This window comes from Hakea prostrata, chromosome 3 (assembly GCF_041222555.1).
Source record: "Hakea prostrata isolate BN-2017 chromosome 3, UWA_Hpros_2, whole genome shotgun sequence".
NCBI lineage: Eukaryota > Viridiplantae > Streptophyta > Magnoliopsida > Proteales > Proteaceae > Hakea > Hakea prostrata.
In genome coordinates, this window is record NC_142602.1 from 48739150 (window position 1) to 48764545 (window position 25396).

Sequence of the window (25396 nt, forward strand, 5' to 3'; positions counted from 1 at the left end):
TCACCTAGATACCTTTAATCAGCCTTGCTCTACCTATTTTGTGCAACATAGCTGAGAGTGCTTGTGTACACAGCACAAAAATAGCGGGAGAAAGTGGGTCTCCCTGTCTAATGCCTCTTGATGGCTTAATTACTTCTTGTGGGACTCCATTGACTAGAACTTGATATGAGACTATAGTAACAATTTGCATTACCCTTTGGACCCATTTGTCACTAAACCCGAGGTTAGTCATGATATTTTTCACAAATCACCATTTCATCCTGTCATATGCTTTCCTCATATCTAACTTCATTGCCATTAATCTCTTCTTCCCTTTAGACTTGTGATTGATATAATGAAAGGCCTCATGTGCAATGAACACATTATCTGAGATCAGTCTATTAGGGATAAATACAGACTGGGGAGGGGAGATAATTTCATCAAGATGCCCCTTAAGCCTGTTGGCCAACACTTTACTAATGATCTTTGTAGTTACAAAAAGAGAGAGGCCTAACACGATCCACCTTCTCCGGTTGGTCAACTTTCGGAATCTAGCACACATAGGTAACATTGGATGAGACATGCATAATACCCTAAAAGAAAAAATCCTGAACAAAATAGCAATATCATTTTTCACAAGAGGCCAAAGTTTTTGGTAAAAACCTGGAGGGAGGCCATCCGGTCCTAGACTCTTTAGTGGTGACATTCCCCATAAGGCAGCTTTAATTTCAGCTTCATCGGGCATTTGACACAGCTTTTCATTCATCTGATTATTTACTTTCAAAGGTATAGCCGAAAGAGCAAGCATTAGGGCCTCTTCATCAATTCCTTCAGAGCCAAAGATATCCTTATAACTTTTTTGATTCTCCTCTGTTGGTGCAACCTAGAGGGGGGTGATTAGGTTGCAACTAGTGGATTGTCCCAATTTTTCGGTTTGTGCGAAAATACAAGGTAAATTGAAAATTCAACTGAAATTAAACAATACAATCAACCACAAGACAAGTATTTTATAGTGGTTCGACTTTGCAAGTCTACGTCCACTCATCTATTGGCCTCAAGAGAGTATTCCACTAGTGATTCTCTTTCAATACAATGGGTAGATATCAAACCCTTTACAATCTTTGTTATGGGGCAAGAGCACCCTTTACAATCTTGTTTATCTTAGGGAAAAAGCACCCTCTTCAATCTTTGTTCATGGGCAAGAGCACCCAACCAATCTTTGTTCACGGGCAAGAGTACCCAAAACCAATTCTAATCTACCTAGAATATAATTGAAAATAGTTACAAGAGAAGGATGTTACCTTAACAAGAGGTGTGTCACTTTACCTTTTGTGTTTGTTTGATGCAATAAGAGTTGTATGCTCAAGATATGAAATGCATGCACCACCAAAGCCTTCAATCACCTCAAGTTTGACTTCCACAAGCTTACTTTAACACCTTGGTATGTTCTTCAAGGTTGGAGAGAGGGTGAGAGGTAAAACCCAATGGCTTTCTTGTATTTTAGAGCTTGAGATTACTTGGGGAGTAGTTGATCAAGTGTGTGGTTCAACTCTCTCAAATGAGGTGAATTGGGTTTATATAGAGCACCTTTTAGTGCCTAAACCCAATCCCCAACAGATAGAAAACGGATATAATTTTTGTCCTGTTTTAAGCCCAGACGGTCGTCCATCTGGCTTGACTCGCCCAGACAGAAATTCCATCTGGCCTACTGTGTTCAAAAACACAGTGAACTGCAAACAGACGGTCGACCGTCTGGTGCAGTTTTGCTGAATCAACTTGGGGCTGGGACTTGGCTTGGGTTTTTGGACTTTTTGGTCAACCCTAAGCATTGTACACCTCACTAACATGTCCTAGGTCACTCTAGTAGCATGAGTTACATATTATCAATGCATTTACATAAATGTGTATGCGAGAGTGTCCTAAGCCCTAATTCAGCCTAAGTCTTGATCATTGAAGTTCTTGAGTCTTCTTGTATATTCTTCATGATTATTTTCATGTCCATCTTGGCATGATCTTGGCTTTGACTTGACTTGAGCATATGGCTTTGACTTGGAGTTGGTACACTTGTTTCTCATCTTGAACTAAAACAATACAACTCAATATAGCCATTAGTAATTCATGTTTGTTATCATCAAAACCAATGGAGGATGATGTGGCAAATGCTGACATGGCATTTTCCAACAATCTCTCCCTTTTTGATGATGACAAACACATGAATGATGGAAAATGTGAATGATCATTAATAACAATAAATATTCATTCATATGCATATTATCACATGTTTTCCCAATGAATTATCTAATTCATTCAATTCTCTCCCCCTTTGTCATTAACAAAAAAAAAAAAAAAAAAAAAAAACGGGATAAGCATGAAATACTCCCCCTAAAATAACTCTCCCTCTTTTCTTATGCTCCCCCTAGATTAATGCATAAGAAGAAATTCTCTCCCTCACATATGCACCCTCCCCCTACATGAATGCATAAAAGGAAAGAGAATACCACACTCTTCCTTAATACCCTTTTTTAGGGTCCTTAATAACTTTGGATAATACTCCAAATGAGTTGTCCATATCCATGTCATTTGTTTTACCATTGCTAATAAAATTAAAACTATAGGAAGAATTTACCTCAAGGTTTTCTTGTTCTTCCTTGGTTTTTGCCATTAGAGCCAAGTTGATTCTTTCTTCATTGGTCTCCTCCTTTTCTTCTTCATCATCACATGTGAAGTAGGATATTTCAGCCATATAGGTTTTCATCTTTTCTTCATTCGGGCACTCGGATTTGATGTGACCCGGTTTCCTACACTTACAACAAATAACATTAGATACACAAGTTCTTTCCTTAGAAAGATTTTTACCTTTGTGTTCCTTTAAGGATTCTCCTTTGTGAGGATCCTTTCCTCTTTTCTTTTTGAGAAGTTTCTTGAATTCTTTGGCAATTTGGTAAAGCTCAATGTCCAAGTCTTCTCCTTCACTCTCACTTTCTTTTTCTTCCTTGGTGCCACTCTTTAAAACTATGGACTTCTTCTTTCAATCCTGTTTCACACTTGCTAGAACTTGCTTGTCTTCTTCAAGCTCCGCTTCATGAGCAAGCAAAGATCCCATAAGCTCATCAATGGTGATTTTTGACAGATTTCTCACTTCTTGAATTGCGGTCTTTTTGGGTCTCCATGAGGGTGGAAGAGCTCTTAGAATTCTCCTTGTTACATCCTCATTTGCCAACTCCTTTCCAAGGCTATGCAACTTGTTAACAATGTTAGTGAATCTACTAAATAAAGAAGTAATGTTCTCATCATCTAACATTTTAAATTCTTCATACTGAAGCATATAAACATCTAAGTTCATCCTTTTTATGTGGTCGGTCCCTTCATATGTGACGACCAACTTATCAAATATTTCCTTTGCACTTTTGCAAATGCCACATTTATTATAGACTCTTTCACTTAAAGCACATTGCAAAAACATTTTTGCTTTGTGGTTTAATTGAATTTTAACCTTGTCGGTTGGAGTCCACTCGGCTTTGGGTTTGAGTACCTTATTGCCTTATTCATCTATTTTGAGAACTTCTTTTGGTCCACATGTCATGATGTTCCAAACATCGAAAATATGTGCACAAACAAAATCCTCAAACCTATTTTTCCAATAGGCAAAACCCTCTCCATCAAAATATGGAGGTCTAGAGTTGTTAAGACCTTCGATTCTTGAAGGAGCTTCATAAAAAGGAAAGTCCATGATCTTTGACTCTTTTAAAGATTGATTTCAATCTTAATTTGAGCTCCCACTCTAATACCAATTGTTGGTGCAACTTAGAGGGGGGGTGATTAGGTTGTAACTAGTGGATTGTCCCAATTTTTTGGTTTGTGCGGAAATACAAGGTAAATTGAAAATTCAAATGAAATTAAAGACTACAATCAACCACAAGACAAGTATTTTATAGTGATTCGACTTTGCATGTCTACGTCCACTCCTCTCTTGGCCTCAAAAGAGTATTCCACTAGTGATTCTCTTTCAATATAATGGGTAGAGATCAAACCCTTTACAATCTTTGTTTATCTTAGGGCAAGAGCACCCTCTTCAATCTTTGTTCATGGGCAAGAGCACCCAACCAATCTTTGTTCACGAGCAAGAGTACCCAAAACCAATTCTAATCTACCTAGACTAGAATTGAAAACAGTTACAAGAGAAGGATGTTACCTTAACAAGAGGTGTCACACTTTACCTCTTGTGTTTGTGTGATGCAATAAGAGTTGTATGCTCAAGATATGAAATGCATGCACTACCAAAGCCTTCAATCACCTCAAGTTTGACTTCCACAACTTTACTTTAACACCTTGGTATGTTCTTCAAGGTTGGAGAGAGGGTGAGAGGTAAAACCCAATGGCTTTCTTGTATTTTGAGAGCTTGAGATTACTTGGGGAGTAGTTGATCAAGTGTGTGGTTCAACTCTCTCAAATGAGGTGAATTGGGTTTATATAGAGCACCTTTAGTGCCTAAACCCAATCCCCAACGGATAGAAAATGGACATAATTTTTGTCCTGTTTTCAGCCCAGACAGTCATCCGTCTGGAAAAGATCCGTTAAAAAAACTACCTGTCATGACTTAGTCAGGGCCAGACAGTCGACCGTCTGCCCAGACGGTCGTCCGTCTGGCTTGACTCGCCCAAACGGAAATTCCTTCTGGCCTACTGTGTTCAAAAACACAGTGAACTACAAACAGACGGTCGACCGTCTGGTGCAATTTTGTTGAATCAACTTGGGGCTGGGACTTGGCTTGGGTTTTTGGACTTTTTGGTCAACCCTAAGCATTGTACACCTCACTAACATGTCCTAGGTCACTCTAGTAGCATGAGTTACATATTATCAATGCATTTACATAAATGTGTATGCGAGAGTGTCCTAAGCCCTAATTCAGCCTAAGTCTTGATCATTGAAGTTCTTGAGTCTTCTTGTATTACATTCTTCATGATTATCTTCATGTCCATCTTGTCATGGTCTTCATGTCCATCTTGGCATGATCTTGGCTTTTACTTGGAGTAGGTACACTTGTTTCTCATCTTGAACTAAAACAACAAAACTCAATATAGCCATTAGTAATTCATGTTTGTTATCATCAAAACCAATGAAGGCTGATGTGGCAAATGCTGACATGGCATTTTCCAAGCATTTGCCAACATCCTCCTTTACTTCTTTTTCAGAGTTTGTCCACCTTCCCTCCTCAACTTTAAGCTTTAATATACGATTTTGCTTCCTCCTTCTATAGTAGAAGAATGGAAGAAGTAAGCAATACGATCACCTTCCTTGGCTCAATGTAATTTGGATTTCTACAATCACATAATCTCTTCATTCTCCAATCGTTGCTTGAGAAAGTTTTATAATTCCTCCTCTCTCTTTTGTAGGGTTGGAATCTTGAATTATCTCAAGTTCCTTAATGTAATACTGAATATTCTGATTTACATTTCCATAGCATTTCTTATTCCATTCTTTAAATTTAACTTTGCAGCTCTCGAGCTTTTTGTTCTATTTTGTGGCCCATCGTACCAAAACAAGGAATACTCCATGCCTCATTAGCTACTATGTAGTAATCTTCATATGTGAACCACATCATTTCAAATCTGAAGGGCTTCTCACCTTGGGGAACATGACCGATCATATCCAGAAGAATGGGAAGGTGATCTGAACCCCCCACTACATGCACTGTGACTTCTAAGTTTTTAAAATCCGGTTCCACACCTCATCAGTAAGCACTCAGTCCAGGCAACATTTGATATTTGCCCTTCCATTTCTTTTGTTGGTCCAAGTGAATTTAGGACCATGGGAATTGCAATCCATTAGCCCACATTTATCCAGCATATTTCTGAACCTAGATGAGTCTCTCTATCATGAATTGACCCACCTTGCTTCTCCCTCCACTTTAGCATACGGTATCCCCTAAACAAGCCCATGCTTCAAACCTCCTTTCCCCAAAATCTGAAATAGCCTCCCAAACCTTTGGTCTGAGCTCTCTTGCAAGGTCCCCATAGACAAAGAATGATAAAATCATTTCCAACCAGTTCAATAACCTTTGTATCAATCACTCGTTGTGATACTTCCAAGAACTTATTCTTCACTGATTATTTCCAAAGGATGGCCAATCCACCCTTTTTGCCTACTACAAGCACCACAAAAAGATTGTCAAACTTCAAACTTCTCTTCCCCTTATCTATCTTCTTTTCACCACACATAGTTTCCAATAAGAATACCACTTTAGTTTTCAGAGATAGGGTGTCACATCCACCCAGCCGGTACCCTATTTGGCATACCCGAGTGTGTGATCAACAGCCTCGATGATTAGTATCGAGGAAACCAACCTCCCACATTTACAATAATATAATCATGAACAAGACATAATCAATGTTATATTACATTAACAGAGAGATCAAAATAAGATTTAGAGACAAACACCATAATCAGAGTGCGGAAAGAATGATACCAATATAATAATCAATGTAAAGTGTATCGGAAATCACTCCACATAACACAGCGGAATAGTAGATCAAAAGTCAAAAGAAAGATTACAACTGGTTCCAAAAATGAAAGGAAAAGAAAAGAAGTAATCAAAACTAAACTAAGGTCTCTTCTAACTTATAAATACAACTTCTAAAAGTAAAAGTCTCAGAGTCCAGATAACGCATAACAAGTACGTGAGTACGACTAATCCTGACGCAATACGTCTTCACCCATGAATTCCTCCCTTTCGTAGTCACCGTAGCCACCACTTTGGGAGTAGTATGCGTCATCTGTTTGTGCTTCATGGTACTAGCCTTCATAGTCGTCAGTACATGCAGGATAGTCTAATAAAGATATTTGCAAAAAATGAGTGAGTTCAAAAGAACTCAGCAAGGCAGGTTATATCCACAGTAACATAGTAAAACATGATTTCAAAACATACATGATGCAAGATGATATGAAACAAACAATGCATGTATGAATCTAACTCAATGTATGCTGGTCTCTCTTGCAGGACATGCTTTAAATCATAGCATCATACTCCTCTGGGTAGGTCTCAAATCACTCTCCCTCAACCATCTCGGTATCTTAGTCTCCGGTGGTAATTGGGTCCTAAATCCCTCTTAGACATTCCTTTGCTGGGGTTTAGGTCACCGCTCTCTCACATCACCATTGGTCCGAGTATTGGAGCATGTCAAGGTTAAGCCTAGCCCAATGCAAGTCTTCTACTTAGTTAAATAAAGTCAGAGTCAGATACTTCCATTCCTCGCCTCTCGTGATCCTTTTCGGTACCTTTCTCACTAGAGTCAGCGTATCCTATGGCTACAACTGTCACATCCCCCCAGCCGGTACCCTAACTGGCATACCCGAGAGTGTGATCCACAACCCTAAAGATCAAGTTTAGGAACGATCATATCCATTTCGCACAATAACATAATCAAAAGCAAGAACAAATCATAATGTTCAAGTAATTTATAATAAAAGTCAAGAAAGGATCTCAGAAGGATCACTATAGAATATCAGAGTGCGGAATAACAAGATACCAAATCAAAAGACAACTGTAGAGTATAGCGGAAATATACCCTACAAACACATGCGGAAGGTAGATCAAAATCTAAGTAAAGCTCTAAGCTAATACAAGTAAAGTAAAAGATAAGTCTAGAAGAAACAAAAGAAATCTAATCCACATCTTCAATCAGCTCTTCTTGCTCTTCAGTCTTCATCTTCTTCACCTTGTGCTTCCTCATACATACCGTCAAAGAAATCCGAACCTGTAGAGAAGTCTAACAACAGATTGTACAAAAAAGGAATGAGTTTCGAAAGAAACTCGGAAGGGCAAGTTAATCCATAACAACATAAATAACATGCGGCAAAACATAATAAGATGCAATGCAATATGGAACAGATAATGTATGTATGCATCTAAACTCTAGGTATGCTGGTCTCTATGGCAGACATGCTTTAAGTCATAGCACCGTACTACTGTGGGTAGGTCAGTCACTCGGCTCCAGTAGGCAGTGGGTCCGGGCATCCCTCAGGACAAACCATGGTAAGGGGTTAAGTCAACACACTCTCTCACAAGAATTTGGCATAAGTACCAGCGCATGTCAGGGAAAAGCCTAGCCCAATGCAAGTCATCTAGTCAGTTATATCATGTCAGATCCGGATACTTTCCCTATGGCACCGTCCAACTCGGTTCCGTATCCTTCACACTAGAGTCACCTATCCTATGGCACCGACCAACTCGGATTACGGACTCATCAACCCTATTGGTTATCCACATATGGTAAACGGGAAGCTCTCATGTCCTCTCACGGGTTGGTTACCGGTCTTGAGCGCCCATGAGCCCAAGTCTAGCCATATGCAACCCTCCAATAAATGGTCCCCACAATATGATTCCCGTCCTCTCACGGGTTGGTTACCGATCTTGAGCGCCCGTGAATCACATTCGCTACCACGGGTCGTTCGGTCTCAATACCCTTCCGATTCGGGTCTGATATAACAGGGGTAAATACTAGCCAAACACTACTAGACATTCCTAGGTATGACATCCATTGATTCAGGAAAGCGTCGATGGGCATCTTCGGAGAACATCACATACTATTCCCTCCGATGTCCAAGGACAGAAGCGTCAAAAGGACACTCCCCAATCCCAAACCAAACTTAAGCAAACACATTCTCAGATCAGTCATGACATACACAACCAACAGTTCATCATATACAAGAGAATGTAAAAGCAAAATCAGATTAAGTAGTAATAAGTAACTCATATAATATGAATAATGAAAAAGATAACATAAACAAGTGCTACTGTTCTCACAGTAGGAGATCAGAATTAAAATACAATAACAGTATGTAAAATCATAGTTTCGCAAAGTAGGAACCAGAGAGCAAGCAACCTATGTAGTTAAGGAATCAACTGTCCTTACCTGATTATCGAAGAATATGATCCAAAACCAAAGAGAGCAACTCCAAACTTAGCAAATAGACTCCTAACAATCATAGATACAACATTAGGAAAGATGCCTAAAAGATCAGAGAGCAAACGAATCAATTCGGGCGAAAAACAAAGCTACTGACTCCTTTGGTCGAGTGCTTGGTCGAGTGCCCCACTCGACCAAGGAGTCGACCAAGCAAGTCAGTACGGAATTGTACAGACTGCTTTGGCCATAACTTCCTCGCTTGAAGTCGGATTGATCCGAAATTCGAAGGGGAACTTCCTAGGATGTATTAGAATCATATGGGAAGACAAAATCATCAAGTCATGGTCAAAATATGGGTTCTTGATTTGACCCAAGAAATTAGGGTTTCAACCTTATGGTTCCCATAAAAAGGTTATGATTACAGAATGAAAGGGAATAAATTGTTTGGTCAAAAGCAACAAGAAAATCATAGGAAACCTATTTTAGGTTAATAGAAACATTTCCCACGAGGTTTCCCTCGCATGGGAGGTTACCAAGATTTTCCAGAAAGATGATACAAGGGTTAGGGTTTCAAGAAAATCTTCGGCTAGGGTTGAGATCATGATGATGATCATAGATCTCAAAGAAATGAAGGAGATCACGAAGGGATGGTTGCAAGGATGCATCATCAACTCCCTGATCTCAATCAAGAACAAGATCAAAGAAAGAATAATTAGAATTTCAGAAGAGATACTAACCTTGAATTGTCAGATCAAAGAAGAGAGGTTTCAGATCTGCAGAGGAATCGTTCGAAATCACCAGAGAGAGTTTCGGAGAGGTCTTCTCACGTTCAAAAAGTGTTTAGGAGGCTGCCGTAACTAAGAAAGTCGAAGTAGGGTTTAAATATAAGTGAAAAACCCTAAAAATTACAAATTCTAGGATTTGGCAAACCCTTTGGTCGAGTGCTTGGTCGAGTGGTCCAGTAGACCAATCAGTCGACCAAGCAGAATAGCAAGGTTCAAACAGGGATTCGGAGGGCTATACAGGGTCAAATTGAGTGAGGTTTTCTTCTACGAGTCAATCAAGAAGTCTAGTTTCCAGAAATAATTTCAGATCAAGAATTGGAGTTCATTAGGTCCACCAACTAAGCTCATATTCTTTGATGCGCAAGCAGGATTTGACAGACATAGTTCAGCAACTTCGGACAGGGATTTTAAAGGTTATATGGGGTCAAATTGAGTGGGGTTTTCTCCTGGAAGTCCATTACGAAGTCTAGTTTCGGAAAATATATTCGGATTGAGCACAGGAGTTCATTAGGTATTTCAACTAATTCACCCCTCTTCGGTGCGCAGATTCAGAACAAAACTGATGGCTCTCATGGAAAGGCTAGGGGTAATCAAGATTCACCCTAGGAAAAGAGAAACAAAGAATGCACAATCTGAAAAGGTGTTGGGAAGTTTCCAACAGATAAAAGAACATTAGGGTCTTAGATATGGTTACCTCTCATAAGACTTGGTTACCTCCCATGAGAGTTACCCATAATAAACTCTCACAAAAAAACAACCCAAGATAGATAAAGGAACATCTCATTAATATTTCAAAATCAAGAATGGAAATAGGACGGGTGTACCAATGAGAGAAAAGAATGTAAATAAATTCAAAGGAAAGAAATCCTAATATCCCATGGGAAGACTAGGGAGAATAAAGATTCACCCTAGGGAATAAAGATAAAGAAATCATAATAAAGAAAGTCTTGGGGAGGATCCAATGAATTAATAGAAAATAGAAGGCTTGCCAATTGGTCCAAGGAAAAACAAGGATCAACTCCTCAATCATGAGGACACAAGGGAAGGTCATGGTAATAGTATGAGACCTTCCCCATAATCATAAAGATAGGTAGAAAATTTAGGGAAAGTATCATCAAGATTGTTGGTGGAATCAAATTCAAGAATCATCGCCATATGGCTTCAAGAACATAGAGTGAATTGGGGAATTTACTCTAGGGCTAAAAGAATTAGAGAAGAGGTCATTACAGTAGTGTAATACCCTTCTCAAAATCAGAATATCAGAAGTAGAGAAGAAAGAATGAATTAAAGAAGAAACGAATTGAATACTAACCTTTTAAAAGAGAAACCAATGAAGAAATCTGAACAGATGTTTGAGGGTCTTTCTTGGCTTCGAAGGAGAGGATCTAGGGCTCTTCCCACGTTCTCCAAAGGTTTAGAACAGATTGGGATTGAAAAACATGGAGTTCCCCCTCTTTAAATAGCACACAGAGTCCAAGAATTACTAGGATTTCACCAAACTGACCAAACTGACCCTGTTGATTAATTGGTTGCCAAAGAGGAAGTTCTAAGGTCCTTTCCACGTTCTCTAGAGAGTTATAAACCTAGTGGGATTGTTTACCACGAAATTAAAAGAAATAAAGCTTTTAAAAACCTTCAAAACAGAAAATTACCAAAATGCCACTACCTAGACAGCTTGTTCAAAAATAGGGATTTAATGGGCCTAACTTCAATATTTTTGGATGGGCTTCTTTCAACGCATCATACTACTTACCTAGTATGGAGGGATGTCTTCAAATCAGGTCCAACTAAGCTTTAGGTCCATCAACCAAGTTCTTCTTCACCAATGAGTAGTTCAACACCAAATCAATTAAAGTTTCCATAAGGAAACACCATCATCAATATCCATGGGTTTTGGGTCAAACACCATATCTTCTACTGAGATGGCCCACAAAGACATCATCCCTCATTTTGGGACATTGGATCAACCCTAAGAGAAAGGTCTGACATGGCTTCCTAAGATTTTCAAAGATAGTAAAACTGAAATCATGGTCAAACTTCAAAGTCAACATTAAACAAAACTGAAATCACGGTCCAACTTTAAAGTCAACATTTAAACTAACCCTTCTTTACCCAAAACAGATAGGGTGACCTGGCTAGGTTTGGGCTGGATTTCACAACAACCAACTCAGACTACGGACTCATCAACTCTATTGGTCATCCACAAATAATAAACATGAAGCTCTCATGTCCTCTCATGGGTTGGATACCGGTTTTGAGCGTCCATGAGCCCAAGTCTACTACTTGCAACCCTACCAATGAATGGCCCCTCACAATGTGATTCATGTCCTCTCACAGATTGGATACCAGTCTTGAGCGCCCACAAACCCACATTGTTGCACAGGTTACTCAATCTCAATACCCTTCCGAATTGGGTCTAATATAATAAGGACATCCTAACCAAACAATGCTAGACAAGTCCTAGGTATGACAACCAATAATCCGGAAAAGAGTCAAAGGGCACCATAGGAAATGTCCCATACCACTTCCACTAACGTCCAAGGACAGAAACGTCAAAAAGACATTCCCCAATCCCAAATCATACCTAAGCAATCACATTCCCAGTTCAGTCATATCATACACAACTAATATTCCAATATGTAGAAAGATAAATATATAAACATGATCAATTAAATAAGAAAATTACATGAATAAGACCTACTATACCTAAAGTACTTACAGCAGTAATATCATAATAAGAAAATGGAAGAACAGCAGTAAACCCATGCAATTCCCAAATTAGAAACTAAGATTCATGCAATCTAGGTTATTATAGAAATAACTGTCCTTACCTTAATTAGCTTCGAAGAAATTCCGGAGGTCAAAGAGAATAGGTCCAAGGCTAGCAAACAAACATAAATACATAATTAGGAAGAAGCCCTAGAAGAATAAAGGTCAAACGGATCAAATCGAACGAAGAAATCCATTACTATCAGCTTTGGCAGCTTGGTCCAATCGACCAAGTGGATAGTACGCAACAGAAATCAGAATTTTGATCCGAAACTGGATTCAAAACACTCTGAAAATTCAAGGACAACTCTAGAACAGTAATTTAAGATCAACTAGCATAACTTAGACAACAACTATGATCAAAATCATAACTTTCTAATTTGATCAAAACAAGGATTTTTATAGAAAAAAAGATCCATAGATCAATGGAGCAATTAGAGAGATCAAGGTTTCACTTTAGATGAATTTAGCAGTAAATTAGAGATAAGAACTAACATGAGAATGGATCTATCATGCTAGAGAAATCAAAACAATAAGATTAATTATGCATTCATGAAGATATCAATGATCTCTTTTAAAAATCAAATATGGAGATCATAGCATCATTGGAATGAATGGAGATTCATTCACAACTGTAGAGATTGTAGAAGAAGTGTTTGAAAGGATGCAATACCATCTTCATAATCACAGCCATGAGATTACATCAACATAAGAGTAAATCAATTAGAAGATTAAGAGATTACTAACCTTAATGATGAACAAGAGATGAAGAACTTTGAGAATTTGCTCAACAACACCAAGGAGAGGCTTTAAGAGAGGTTCTCCACGTTCTTTAGAGGTTTTAGAAACAAAAAAGGCTAAGAAACATGAAGTCCTATTATATAGAACATCAAAACCCTAATCAAAAGATCTTACACAGATCCTGTTAGCAATGGGTCGATTGGCCTAATCGACTAATCAATTGACCAAGGCTGACAGCAAGCCCAAGTCAGGGACTTCAAGGCCCAAACCTCTTCAAATTCAAATGGGCTTCTCCCAACTCAACAAATGACTCACCTAGCATGGAGGAATGCCTTCAAACCATGTCCAACTAGGCTTTAGGTCCATCAACCAAGCTCTTATTCATCAAGGTGCAGTTTCTTCTTCAACTCTAACAAAGTTTCCAAGTATGGAACACCATCATCAATTTCCATGGGTTCTAGGTCAAACACCATGTCTTCTATTGAGATGGCCATTCTTCCTTCACTTTGGGTCTTCGGACCTACAAACAACAAGGTTTTCGGGTTAAGGTTAGGGTTGGATTTCACATAGGGAGAGGTATCTTAAGGTTTGAACTATAAGAGGGTTCCATATACCTCTACAGTTCCAACTCAAAGCCTTCATTGGTCCCCTTGGGGCTGTTTTTCCCCAACCATCAAGGGGTTCAACTTTAAAAAATGCACCTGATCATTAATAAGGTCATGCTCCATGTCATCTGTTTCTTCTTCCTCCAACCTTACCCTCTTTACTCTATAAGTGCATGTGTTGTTACTTGATGTCTGACTCATTATGTTGGGAGATATATTGCATGGGGGTTCCACTGTATTGATCACCCTATGATCTGTCAGAGTAAAGAATTGATGGTGTAAGGTTTCAAGCATGTGGGGTTCAAGTGAGTGTGTGTTACAGTTTGGGCTAGGGGTTTGGTAAGGTTCAAGGGCGTAAGCATCTGGGTTTGGACTAAGGATTTGCTGGGGTTCATTGGGAAGCCTTTGATTGAAAGTGATCATTTTGGTTATGGGCCCCTCCAAAGCTGATTTTGAAGTCATGGTAGGTTTGGATAAGTGTTGTATGGATTCAAATGGGTTGGGGTTTGAGTTATTCAAATTGGTGATAAGAGGTGGGCTCAATATTAAGGTGGGGCCTGGTTTTGTTGGTTAAAGTTGGGTATAGAAAAAGTTGAGAGAATAGGTAAAAGGGACATAATGTAGTTAACTGCTTTTGAATTGTTCAAAAGATGGGTTTGTAGAAATGCTGGAGGCATTGGAGAAAGGGCTTGAGAGTCAACGGCTGGATTTCCTATGGGTTAAGAACTACTTTGCTGATAATGATTCTGACATTGGAGGTTTTGATCGTTTAGGGTTGGTTGGCAATAGTCCTTATGTGATGTCAAGTTCTAATGGACTATGGCAACCTGTGTTTCAAACACCTGTTGTTGTGCAGTAGTTTGCAACGTACCTTTTTGCTAACTCTCCCTTGGTTTATGTGCTTGACCATATTCTCCTTGAGGATTTTGCTCATTAGGGTTCCGGCAATTTTTCATTTCGTCGGCAGTAAGGTGAGGAGCAACATCAACCATCTTAGCAGGCGGAATGGTAGCTGACAACGAGGCTTTGAAGTCCACCTTCAATGCTTCAGGGCATCTTATTATGTTGCAACCTCCATGAGAATTAGTGTGCAATCTGGTCTTCAAAAAATATGTCACATTTTCTCTCTTCATGACCTATGAGACAATAGTATTCACAATGCAAAGGCAGCCTTTCGTATTTCACAGTCAATGTGATTTGCTGACCAGTCCTTCTTTGAACAACCACTTCATGTTGCTGAGGATCTCTGACATCAATCTTCACCTTGCACTTGATATAGTGCTCCTTTTTTCCATTGATTTCTCCATTAATCAACATTATCTGTGAAATCCAGCCCTAGCCTAACCCTGACCCTGACCCGGAATCCTTGATGTTTGTAGGTCCGAAGACCCGAAGTGGGGGAAGAAGACAATTGTGGGCCCTCTCAATAGAAGACATGGTGTTTGATTCTGAGCCCATGGACATTGATAGTGGTGCCCCTTACTTGGATGCACTGTCAGTGTTTGGTAAGAAGCTGCACTTTGAAGAGGGGGAGATTAGTTGACGTACCTAATGCACTTCCGGACTTGATTCGAAGGCAATACTCTGACCTAGACTTGTTGATTGAGTTGTAGGAGAAAGCCCAATTGAATTTGAGTTGATCTGGCCATTCATTTCCCTGATCTAAGTTGTCACTGCTTGGTCGACTGGGCCAGTTGACCAGCTGGTTATTAAATATGAAATTTGTGATTTTTGGATTATTTTATTGCCTACATAAGGGAATCTCGTAGTTAGAACCCTATTCTATTCCTTTAGCCTCCTGAGAATGTAGAGAGAGCCTCCTAAGACCTCTCCTTGGTAGTGGTGAAGTATTCTATCAAAAATCATTGTCTCTCTTCTCAAGTCTCTTCTACAAGGTATATATTCTCTCATTCTCTCTCTAATCTACTCTTGCCTCTTCTCTTTCTTTCTGTTGAAACTATGAAGATGGTGTTGCAACCTTGCAACCACCTCTTCTTGTGTTCTCTCCTTGCAAATGCATAAACCCCTCTCAATCTATCTATGCTATGCTTCCCATTTTGATTCTTAACTTTGCATTTTCACGATTCTCTTCATAGCAACATGATTTCATCTCCTAAACTGAATTCTATAGTATGCTAAGTCTGATTTCTTATTAGTATATGATTCTAATCTATTGCTTATCATTCCTTAAATTGATTCCCTAATGTTCCTTGCATTTGCAATTGATTTCAAAGAACATGATGTTTAGCAATTAGAAGCTAGGGTTTCAAATTGGGGATCCTTAATTAGACCAATTGATTGATGATAAATCTTTGCTAGATAGTCTTCATTTACTGTTCCTAACATTCCTTTCAAATTTCAGAGTGATCTGAGCTCCGAAAGATAGGTTTTGGATCAAAAATCCATATTCAACCCCGACATTGTTCACTTGGTCGACTGTTTGGTCGATTGAGTCACTCAACCAGCCAGTCAACCACCTGAACACAACATTGATGTATTTGCTCGATTTAATCCGTTTGACCTCCGATTTGCTTGATTCTTCTTCTGATATTGCACATATGATTGTCTAGGGTGCAAGTACTAAACTTGGGACCATTCTAATTGATCTTTGGATTAGCTTAAATTTGATTTAAGGTAAGGACGGTTATTATCATAATTACACGGATTATGTGAATCTTGCCGCAATGTTGGAAGCTTAGTAGATTGACATTCTTTGTTGTATTCTAAACATCATATGACTACTGTATGTACTTCAAGACAGTAGTACCATGTTTATATACTCTTTTGCTATCATGATTATTCATTCTTGTTAATTACATATATGATTGATCATGTTATGATATATCTTTCTATATGATGAAATATCATTTATGTATGATATGATGGAATTGAGAATGTGATTTGATAAGTATGATTTGGGATTGGGGAATGTCTTATTGACATTGGAGGGAATAGTATGGGATGTTTCTGATGATCCCCATTGACGCTTTCCCGAATTATTGGATGTCATATGTAGGACTTGTCTAGTGGTGTTGGCTATGATGTCCTTGTTGTATCAGACCCGAATTGGAAGGGTATTGAGACCGAACTACCCATGGTAGCAATGTGGATTTGTTGGCACTCAAAACCAATAACCAATTCGTGAGAGGACATAGATCACATTGCGGATACTCATTAGAGGCCATTAATTGGTAGGGTTGCAAATAGCTAAACTTGGGCTCACGGGCGCTCAAGACCGGTAACCAACCCGTGAGAGGACGTGAGAGCTTCCTGTCTATTATTTGTGATGACCAATAGGGTTGATGAGTCTGTAGTCTGAGACTATGCTGACTCTAGTGTGAAGGATACCGGAAAGGATCGCCCGGGGTAAGGAATGGAAGTATCTGGATCTGACTTGATACGACTGTGTAGATGACTTGCATTGGGCTAGGCTTTACCGTGACATGCGCCAATACTTATACCAAATGGTGATGTGAGAGAGCGGTGACTTAAACCTCAACCATGGATTGTCCCGTGGGATGCAGGATCCATTGCCTACCGGAGCCGAGTGACAGGACCTACCCAAGAAAGTATGGTGCTATGACTTAAAGTATGTCTACCATAGAGACTAGCATACATAGGGTTAGATTCATACGTGCATCGTCTGTTTCATATCATCTTACATCGTGCTATGTTTTGGATCATGTTAATTATGTATTATGGAATAACTTGCCTTGCTGAGGTCTTTTGAACTCACTCCTTTTGTGCAAATGTTTTATTAGACTATTCCACAGGTACCGAAGAACTGGATGGCCAATTCTATGAAGCACCCTTTGATGAGTCACACTACCATCAAGGTGCTAGCGATCATGAAGACTACTATGAAGATCCCTCATTGGATTATGCTGTCTACCAGGACTAGATCTTCTCGGGAGTGGATTCGGCCTTGTCTAGTGTCTCTTGTTTATGTCTTTGAGGATATTTTGTATAAAACTGAGGAAACATTTGTTTAGATATTTATCCCTTTATTTCTCTTTTTGAAACTTGGATTGTAACCCCTTAATTGTTTCAAACTACTTTCCGCTGTGATTTAGGGAGTGATTTCCGCTCTCTCTATACTCTGATTATATTTATGCTTTGGTATCATTTACTTCCGCACTTTGATTTTATTGTCTCTTTTAACCTTGTCTTGATCTCATTGTTTTTGTGTTATTACATTGATTATATTTGTTCATGATTATGTTATTGTGTATGTGGGAGGCATGGTTCCTCGATACTTGATCTTTGGGGCTGTGGATCACATACCCGGGTATTCTCGGGAGGGTACTCCGCCGAGTGGATGTGACATTATCACTATCGGTATCCTAGCTCTCTCTGCCAGTTGAAACCTGATTTCTAGCTTAAATAACTCTCTGGGAACATCGTGGAGCTGAAGCCAAAGCCTTGTGAAGTTCAAGTTCCACTCTCTTGTTGAAGACCATTTGTCAAGTACCAATAGATTATCAGCTACTGACCAAGGGCCTTCTGTAAGGACGTTCTTAACATCAATCTAATACTCAAACTAGAAGGTATAGTGTTGATCATCAATCTCCTCCACCTCGGACTCCTCTATTTAGGTTCCATATCTTCACTAAACCTTTGGTGATGGCTTGTCTCCTAAATGGACGGCCTTTTAGAACTCTTCCGACCAAAACTAGGTCTTCTTCCTTATCAAGTTGGTCCTCCAAGGCTTCATCCAGGATAAAAGGTTCCATATTGTAAGTTCTTGGTGGGTTAGGGGGTCTAGAGCTTGTAGCTTCACCTATCATTATGTGGAAGGAGTAGAAAGAGAGTAGAGAGGAGTTGAAAATAGCAGAGGGAACACACTCTCAGAGTGGATAAAAATCATGCCTTCCGCGGACAAAATATTGTTTATAACGTACCAGTTTCTTGAGAAACACCTCCTCAAAGCTTAGAGTTTTGCAAGTCCATTACTGGTAATCAAGGTAAGTCATAGCCTATTCAAAAGATGTTGGAACGTAGAAAGAAAATAGGGACCGCTTGGCCATCACTACATTCAACAATGCGCAATAGGACATTTAGTACACATTTTTAAATCTTGTTCAAGAAAACCCTAATTCAAATTAATAGTTTTCACACTATAGTGAAACCAGCAATTCGCTTAGCTCATAATCAAATCTCACACGAGTGAATTAAAAACATATAATTTCATCGAACAAAATGAGGAATATAAGATTCCACTACCACAGGATTGCGCCATACATACGGATGCGTATGGATCCCACTAGAGGATCCCAAATTTTCGTACTTCTAATGACACACTGAGTCAGTATAAAATTGTGATGCGCAGTGTGGTGGCAACCCTTTACATGGGTTCCAAAAAAAATAATTAAAATTACAACCTTTGATTACATCTCAAATAATCCTACTACCGGGGAATGAAATCTCGCCGGGATTCGCCGGTTAAGCGTCAGTAGACTCAGTACTCATGTTTATATATAACTCCATAGTTCTCCATGAACCACGTGTGTAGTTCAAATTCACAACATATAATGTCAAAAAAATCAAAATTCAATTTTCATCACTTCGTCTTCCTCACTGAGAAGTCTGGCGACTTCTGTCAGCAACTCAACGGTTGCAATCAAGGTGCAGACGCAACAGTTTGAAAATTAAGAAAGGACCTCCATAACAACAACTCTCTCTCTCTCTCTCTCTCTCTCTCTCTCTTTCTGTGAACTTCTTATGTGTATAACACGAAGATACAGAGCAGCAACTGAACAATGAGACACCAACGACAATTGAGACTTGAAATGGAGAAAGATAAGGGGAAGGTAAAAAGGATTTTCCTTTACAAAACAATTACAGCCATCGTCTTATTCGCTAGTATTTCGCTAAATCGCCGATATTCCAGCAATATCTCGCATATATCGTATCGCCCCCTGGTTTCAGTTTGCCAAGGGGCAATATCACCGAAATTCGGTGATAAAATGTTCCATGCCTACTACAACACTACTAGGGTGTACCACATTTTACATCACTCTTAAATACTAACTCTAGTAAACATATATAAAATATATCATTATAGTAGCACCAAACAGAATTTCTTTCAAGAATAGATAAACAAACTTTCATGGTCTATTTGAAAGACATTGATTTTGCATCTATTAAATGGACTGAATCAAAGGTCTAAACCATCATGGGAGAGTACAATTACTAATTAAAATTTTGCATTATTGTAATTGATATGGAGAGTTTATGATCAGACCGGGTTCATACCTGGTCCGACCCTCGACCCCGGTCGAGACGGAGAAAACCGAATCGCTCCCGAGCGAACCGGATCCAGAGGATGGCTTGCTGAAGAAGAAAGATCATTCGGCTGCAAGCGTGCTCTAATCTTACTTATGGATTAGGGTAATCACCCTGATGACAGCAGACTCAAACTGACGGCTACGGATAATCATCATCAAAGGGATAACTATCGCATAACCTAACGGTTATCTCAGGAGTCCTACTAGCCCAAACTAGTAGAAGTCTATCGCTCAACAGATCTTACTAATGAGATCCAGCGACTACCCAAAGAAGGCTCGAGTGCATCCAACGAAGGAGATTCGAAGGTAAACTCTATATAAACCTCACTACTATACAAGGTGAGGGACGGATCAATCGATCAAGGAGAATACTATCTGAGACTCAGGTTCAGATACATACTGATAGACCTAAACTATCAGCGTCCTGCTATCTAGATCACCTTTCCCGTTTCTTCATTCATTAGCTCTGTGCTTCTAGCAGAGCCGTTTGTGATTAAGTTCATCAACTAACTTAGCCTTCGGAGGTGGACTCCCGACCCCAGCGGTCGGGCCACATCCGACGCTTTCTTTTGCAGGACATCACGTGGAGATCCAAGGGCTGAGCAGATTTTGGACGCATCATTTGGCGCCGTCTGTGGGAAAGACTTGGAAAAGCCATGGTGACTAGATCAGCAGCCACAGCAGCCGCTGCACAACGCAATTCCGGTGTTCAGATACCGGGGTGAATAATCCAGATATTCCCCAGGAAAGCCAAAATCCTATCGAAGTGGATAAAGGCCAGGGAGGACGTAATCTTCCTCCTGATACAATCCAAGATCAATTGGATCAGGTAAAGATTCAACTCTTGGAGGTGAGCCAAGCACTCCGCTTGCTCACCAGACGAGTGGTTTTACCACAAGAACCTGATCAACACGACTCAGGGAGACGTGCATTGCCACGTGACCAAAGAATGGCTGAAGACCGGAATGTCGATCAGAATTTCCGTGAAGGAGACCGAGGACTTCGTAGGATTGATGATCAACCAAGGCGAGGCGATCGGTTCGATAGACCGCAAGAGAGTACAACCGATTCAAATACAAGGTTGGATTCTGGGGTAAGAACTCACTCACCCACTGTCAGAAGAACCGTTCGTGATGATCGAGCAGTTCGTGACGAGAGAAACCTTCGTGAAGGACGGGCTGTTCGTGATGATCGAGTAGCACGTGATGATCGTGTTAATCGAGGTCGTGATCGTATTGCTGAAGATCACCCGACCTAGATTGGTCAAGAATTGGCCAACATCAATGAGAAGTTAGGGCAATTGGCTAAGGGAAGAATAACTGAGGATATTTACTCAGTCATTCGGAAGACTCCTTTTGCTGAGCCAATCGCGGGATATCGGTTTCCCCATAACTTCCGTTTGCCTATCTTCTCAACATTCGATGGCTCCGGAGATCCAACAGCTCACATTGGCTATTACCAACAAACCATGGCATTTTCAGGTAATTCTGATGAAATTTTATGCAGGGTTTTCGGATCATCTCTAACTGGAGCGGCACAAAAGTGGTTTTCTAACCTCCCCTCGGGAAGGATCGTAAACTTTGACGAATTGGCACGCCAATTCATAGGGCGATTCCAGAGTGGGATACAGGTCAAGAAAACGGAAGAAACCTTGTTTACTGTCAAACAGGGAAAGAGCGAATCGATCAGAGAGTTTCTGAAAAGATTCAACAAAGTAACGATGGAGATAGAAAACTTGGATGAACAGGTAGCCAGAACCTCTCTATTCACAGGACTCACAAATCGGAAGCTCCTGGAGTTATTACTACAGGATATACCCACGACTTATGCTGAGTTGGTACAGAGATGCCAGAAGCAGGCTGAAGTCATGGAGATTCTAGATGCGCGCCAAGGAGATAATAAAATCTCCAATAAGGAGCAAAAGGCTCTTGAGCAGAAGCAGAAGCCAAAGAAGAATGTTTGTGATCGGGTTGGAAGATCCCAACCTTGGCGCCAAAGATCCCCCGGCAGAAGTGAGTACACTCCATTGAATGCTCCTCGGGCCGATATTTTGAATATCCTCAAAAGAAAAAATATTTTGAAGTGGCCGCCTAAAATTCTTTTGAAACCCGGAGAGCAACAGGATCGGGAAAATTATTGCCTATTCCACAAGGACTATGGTCATTACACTAATAACTGTCGTCATCTGAAGGCAGATATTGAGAGATTGATATCTCAGGGACATCTGTCCAGTTTTGTTAGCAGGAGAAGGGAGGAGCCACGCGGGCCACGTGCGGCTGCCCCTAAAAGGAATCGTTCGGTTAGTTCAGAACGATCAAGGGAGGCCCCGAAGTCCAAAAAAGGCAAGGAGGTGATTGAAGCTGCTACTCGGTCACCGATCCTTACCATCTTCGGGGGTCCAGAGCCCGAATCATTCCGGAGTTTAAAAACCAAATCCAAATTTGTTGGAGCCGGAGAGGCGCAGAAGCGGAAGAAGCTGAATGGTGAAGATTCTATCACCTTTAGCGAAGAAGATGAGAGAGATGTTTGTTTACCTCATGATGATGCTATAGTCATCAAGGTAGAGATTGCACGGCGGGAAGTGCATAGAGTATTGATTGATACAGGGTCTGCAGCTGACCTAATTTCTTACGAAGTGTATCAAAAATTGAAGGTGGATCAAGATTTGATGAAACCTTCATCAACACACCTATATGGCTTTGCAGGGTCATCTGCAGTAGCGGAAGGATCGGTTCAGTTGGATCTTTCCATTGGAAGTTTTCCCAAAGAAACAACTGTCCGAATCAATTTTCTGGTGGTTCGAGAACTACCAGCCTATAATATGATTCTTGGGCGACCATCTTTATCCAAAATAGGTGCTATTGTTTCGACAAAGCACCTGAAGATAAAATTCCCGACTGATATGGGAATCGGTCAAGTCTCCTCTGACCAGAAGATCTCTCGGCAGTGTTATGTTGCCTATTTAAAAGACAAGGAGGGTCCGAAGAAGGTTACTGCCCTCCCCATAGAAGTTCGAGATGATCGGGAAGAGACGGAGATGCAAAGGCCCGAACCAGTGGAGAAACTGGAGCAAATCCAGCTGTGTACCGAGGATGCGAAAAAGATTACTTATGTCGGGTCTGAACAGCTGGAAGAGTTTAAAGATGAATTGAAGTTATTTCTTCAACAGAATAAGGATGTATTCGCATGGTCTGCTGAGGACATGCCGGGGATCGATCGGGCCATTGCAGAGCACAAACTCTGGATAGACCCTAAGGCGAAACCAGTGATACAGAAAAGAAGAAATTTCTCTATTGAAAAGTATGAAGCCGTTCGGAACGAAGTTGAAAAACTTAAAAATTCTGGTTTCATAGAACCAATCGAGTGCCCAACTTGGTTGGCCAACGTGGTGATGGTGAAAAAGGCGAATGGGAAGTGGAGGATGTGTACAGACTACACGGATCTAAACAAAGCTTGCCCAAAAGATTGCTACCCGTTGCCTCGGATTGACCTCTTGATAGATGCTACTGCAGGGTATGAAACTTTAAGTTTCATGGATGCCTACTCGGGGTATAATCAGATCCTTATGAATAAGGAAGATGAGAAGTATACGGCTTTTATGACTGATCGTGAAAGCTATTATTACAAGGTCATGCCTTTTGGCCTGAAGAATGCAGGAGCAACATATCAGAGGGCCGTCAACAAGATTTTCAAAGAGCTGATAGGAAAGAACGTTGAAGCATATGTTGACGACATGCTGGTGAAAAGCTTTACAAAAGCAAATCACATTGCAGATTTGACTGAGGTTTTCTCAGTACTGAGGAAACATCAAATGAAGTTGAACCCCGAAAAATGTGCCTTTGGAGTCTCCTCGGGCAAATTCTTGGGTTTCATGGTATCACAGAGGGGAATTGAGGCAAATCCTGCCAAAATACAAGCTCTGATTGATATGGAGGCTCCCAAAACCGTTCGGGATGTACAATGTTTGACAGGGAGAGTTGCTGCCTTAAATCGATTTATCTCCAAGTCTGGAGAAAAATGTTTGCCTTTCTTCAAGGCACTTAAAGACCTGAAGGGCAGTAAGGAAGCAAAGTGGACTGAAGAGTGCCAGAAAGCTTTTGAGGAATTAAAAGAAGCACTTGGACAACCACCAATCCTGTCCAGGCCAGAGAAGGGGGAAATATTACAGCTATATCTAGCGACATCCCTTTCCGCGGTCAGTGCAGTACTTGTTCGGGAGAAAGATAAGAAACAGTGGCCGATTTACTATGTAAGCCACGTGTTGCTGGATGCGGAGACGAGATATTCGCAGATTGAGAAGCAGGCTCTGGCTCTCATGATGGCCGCCAGGAAGCTAAGGCCATATTTTCAGGCTCATCCAATTGAGGTATTTACAACTTTTCCTCTTAGTAAAGTTCTTAACAAACCTGATTTGTTTGGAAGGATGGTATCCTGGTCGGTTGAGCTAAGTGAGTTCCAAGTGAGCTTTAAGCCCAGGACTGCAATCAAGGCTCAGGCATTAGCCGACTTTGTAGTAGAAACTACTGCACCAGTGGAACCCACCATTGAGGATCCCATTATACCAACCACTTGGGAGGTATATGTCGATGGTTCGAGTAATAAAGATGGAGCAGGCGCTGGAATTCTATTAAAAAGTCCGGCAGGATTCATTATTCGATATGCTTTGAGATTCGCATTTGATGCAAGTAATAACGAAGCGGAGTACGAGGCCCTGATAGCAGGACTTCGGTTGTCAAAGGCATTAGCTATTGCAAATGTTACTATTTATAGTGACTCTCAGCTTATAGTCAACTAAGTCCAGGGGGAGTATGGCATTAAAGAACCACGCTTGCAAAAATATCGGGAGATAGTGCAGGCATTTCAGAACCAATTCCGGAATTTGAAGATATCTCAGATTTCGAGGAATGAAAATTCAGTGGCAGATGAGCTATCCCGACTAGCCAATGCCAAGGAAAAGAATCTAGACCCTTCGGTCTACATTGAAGAGGTAACTTTTCCAAGTTATCATGAGAAAGAAATTTCTTATATTGAAGCAGAACGTTGCTGGATGGATCCAATAATTGAATATCTAAGAGATGACAAGTTACCTGAGGATCCAGTAGAAGCAAGGTTGATCAAGATTCGATCAGCTAGATTTGTCATTCAGAATGGGAGACTATATAAAAGATCTTATGCTGGACCCCTTATGAGATGTATAGGCCCCGAAGGAGCAAACTCAGCTTTGGCTGAGGTTCATGAAGGAATTTGTGGCGCTCACATGGGTGGCAGAGCCCTGGCCCACAAAATTCTAAGACTGGGGTTATATTGGCCTAAGATCCAAGAAG

At 40.4% G+C, this 25396-nt stretch overlaps 1 protein-coding gene across 1 annotated transcript; it reads right to left on the reverse strand.

The window, feature by feature from the left end:
• Positions 1-3007: 3007 nt before the first annotated feature.
• Positions 3008-3442, reverse strand: LOC149022387 (uncharacterized). The gene has a single exon (XM_089147613.1). It carries the CDS (start codon positions 3440-3442, stop codon positions 3008-3010), a length of 435 nt encoding a protein of 144 aa, XP_089003739.1.
• Between the last annotated feature and the right edge of the window lie 21954 nt (positions 3443-25396).

What these genes read in the sequence shown, in the direction of transcription:
- LOC149022387 (XM_089147613.1), bottom strand. Translation starts at nt 3,442, where the DNA reads ATGTTTTTGCAATGTGCTTTAAGTGAAAGAGTCTATAATAAATGTGGC.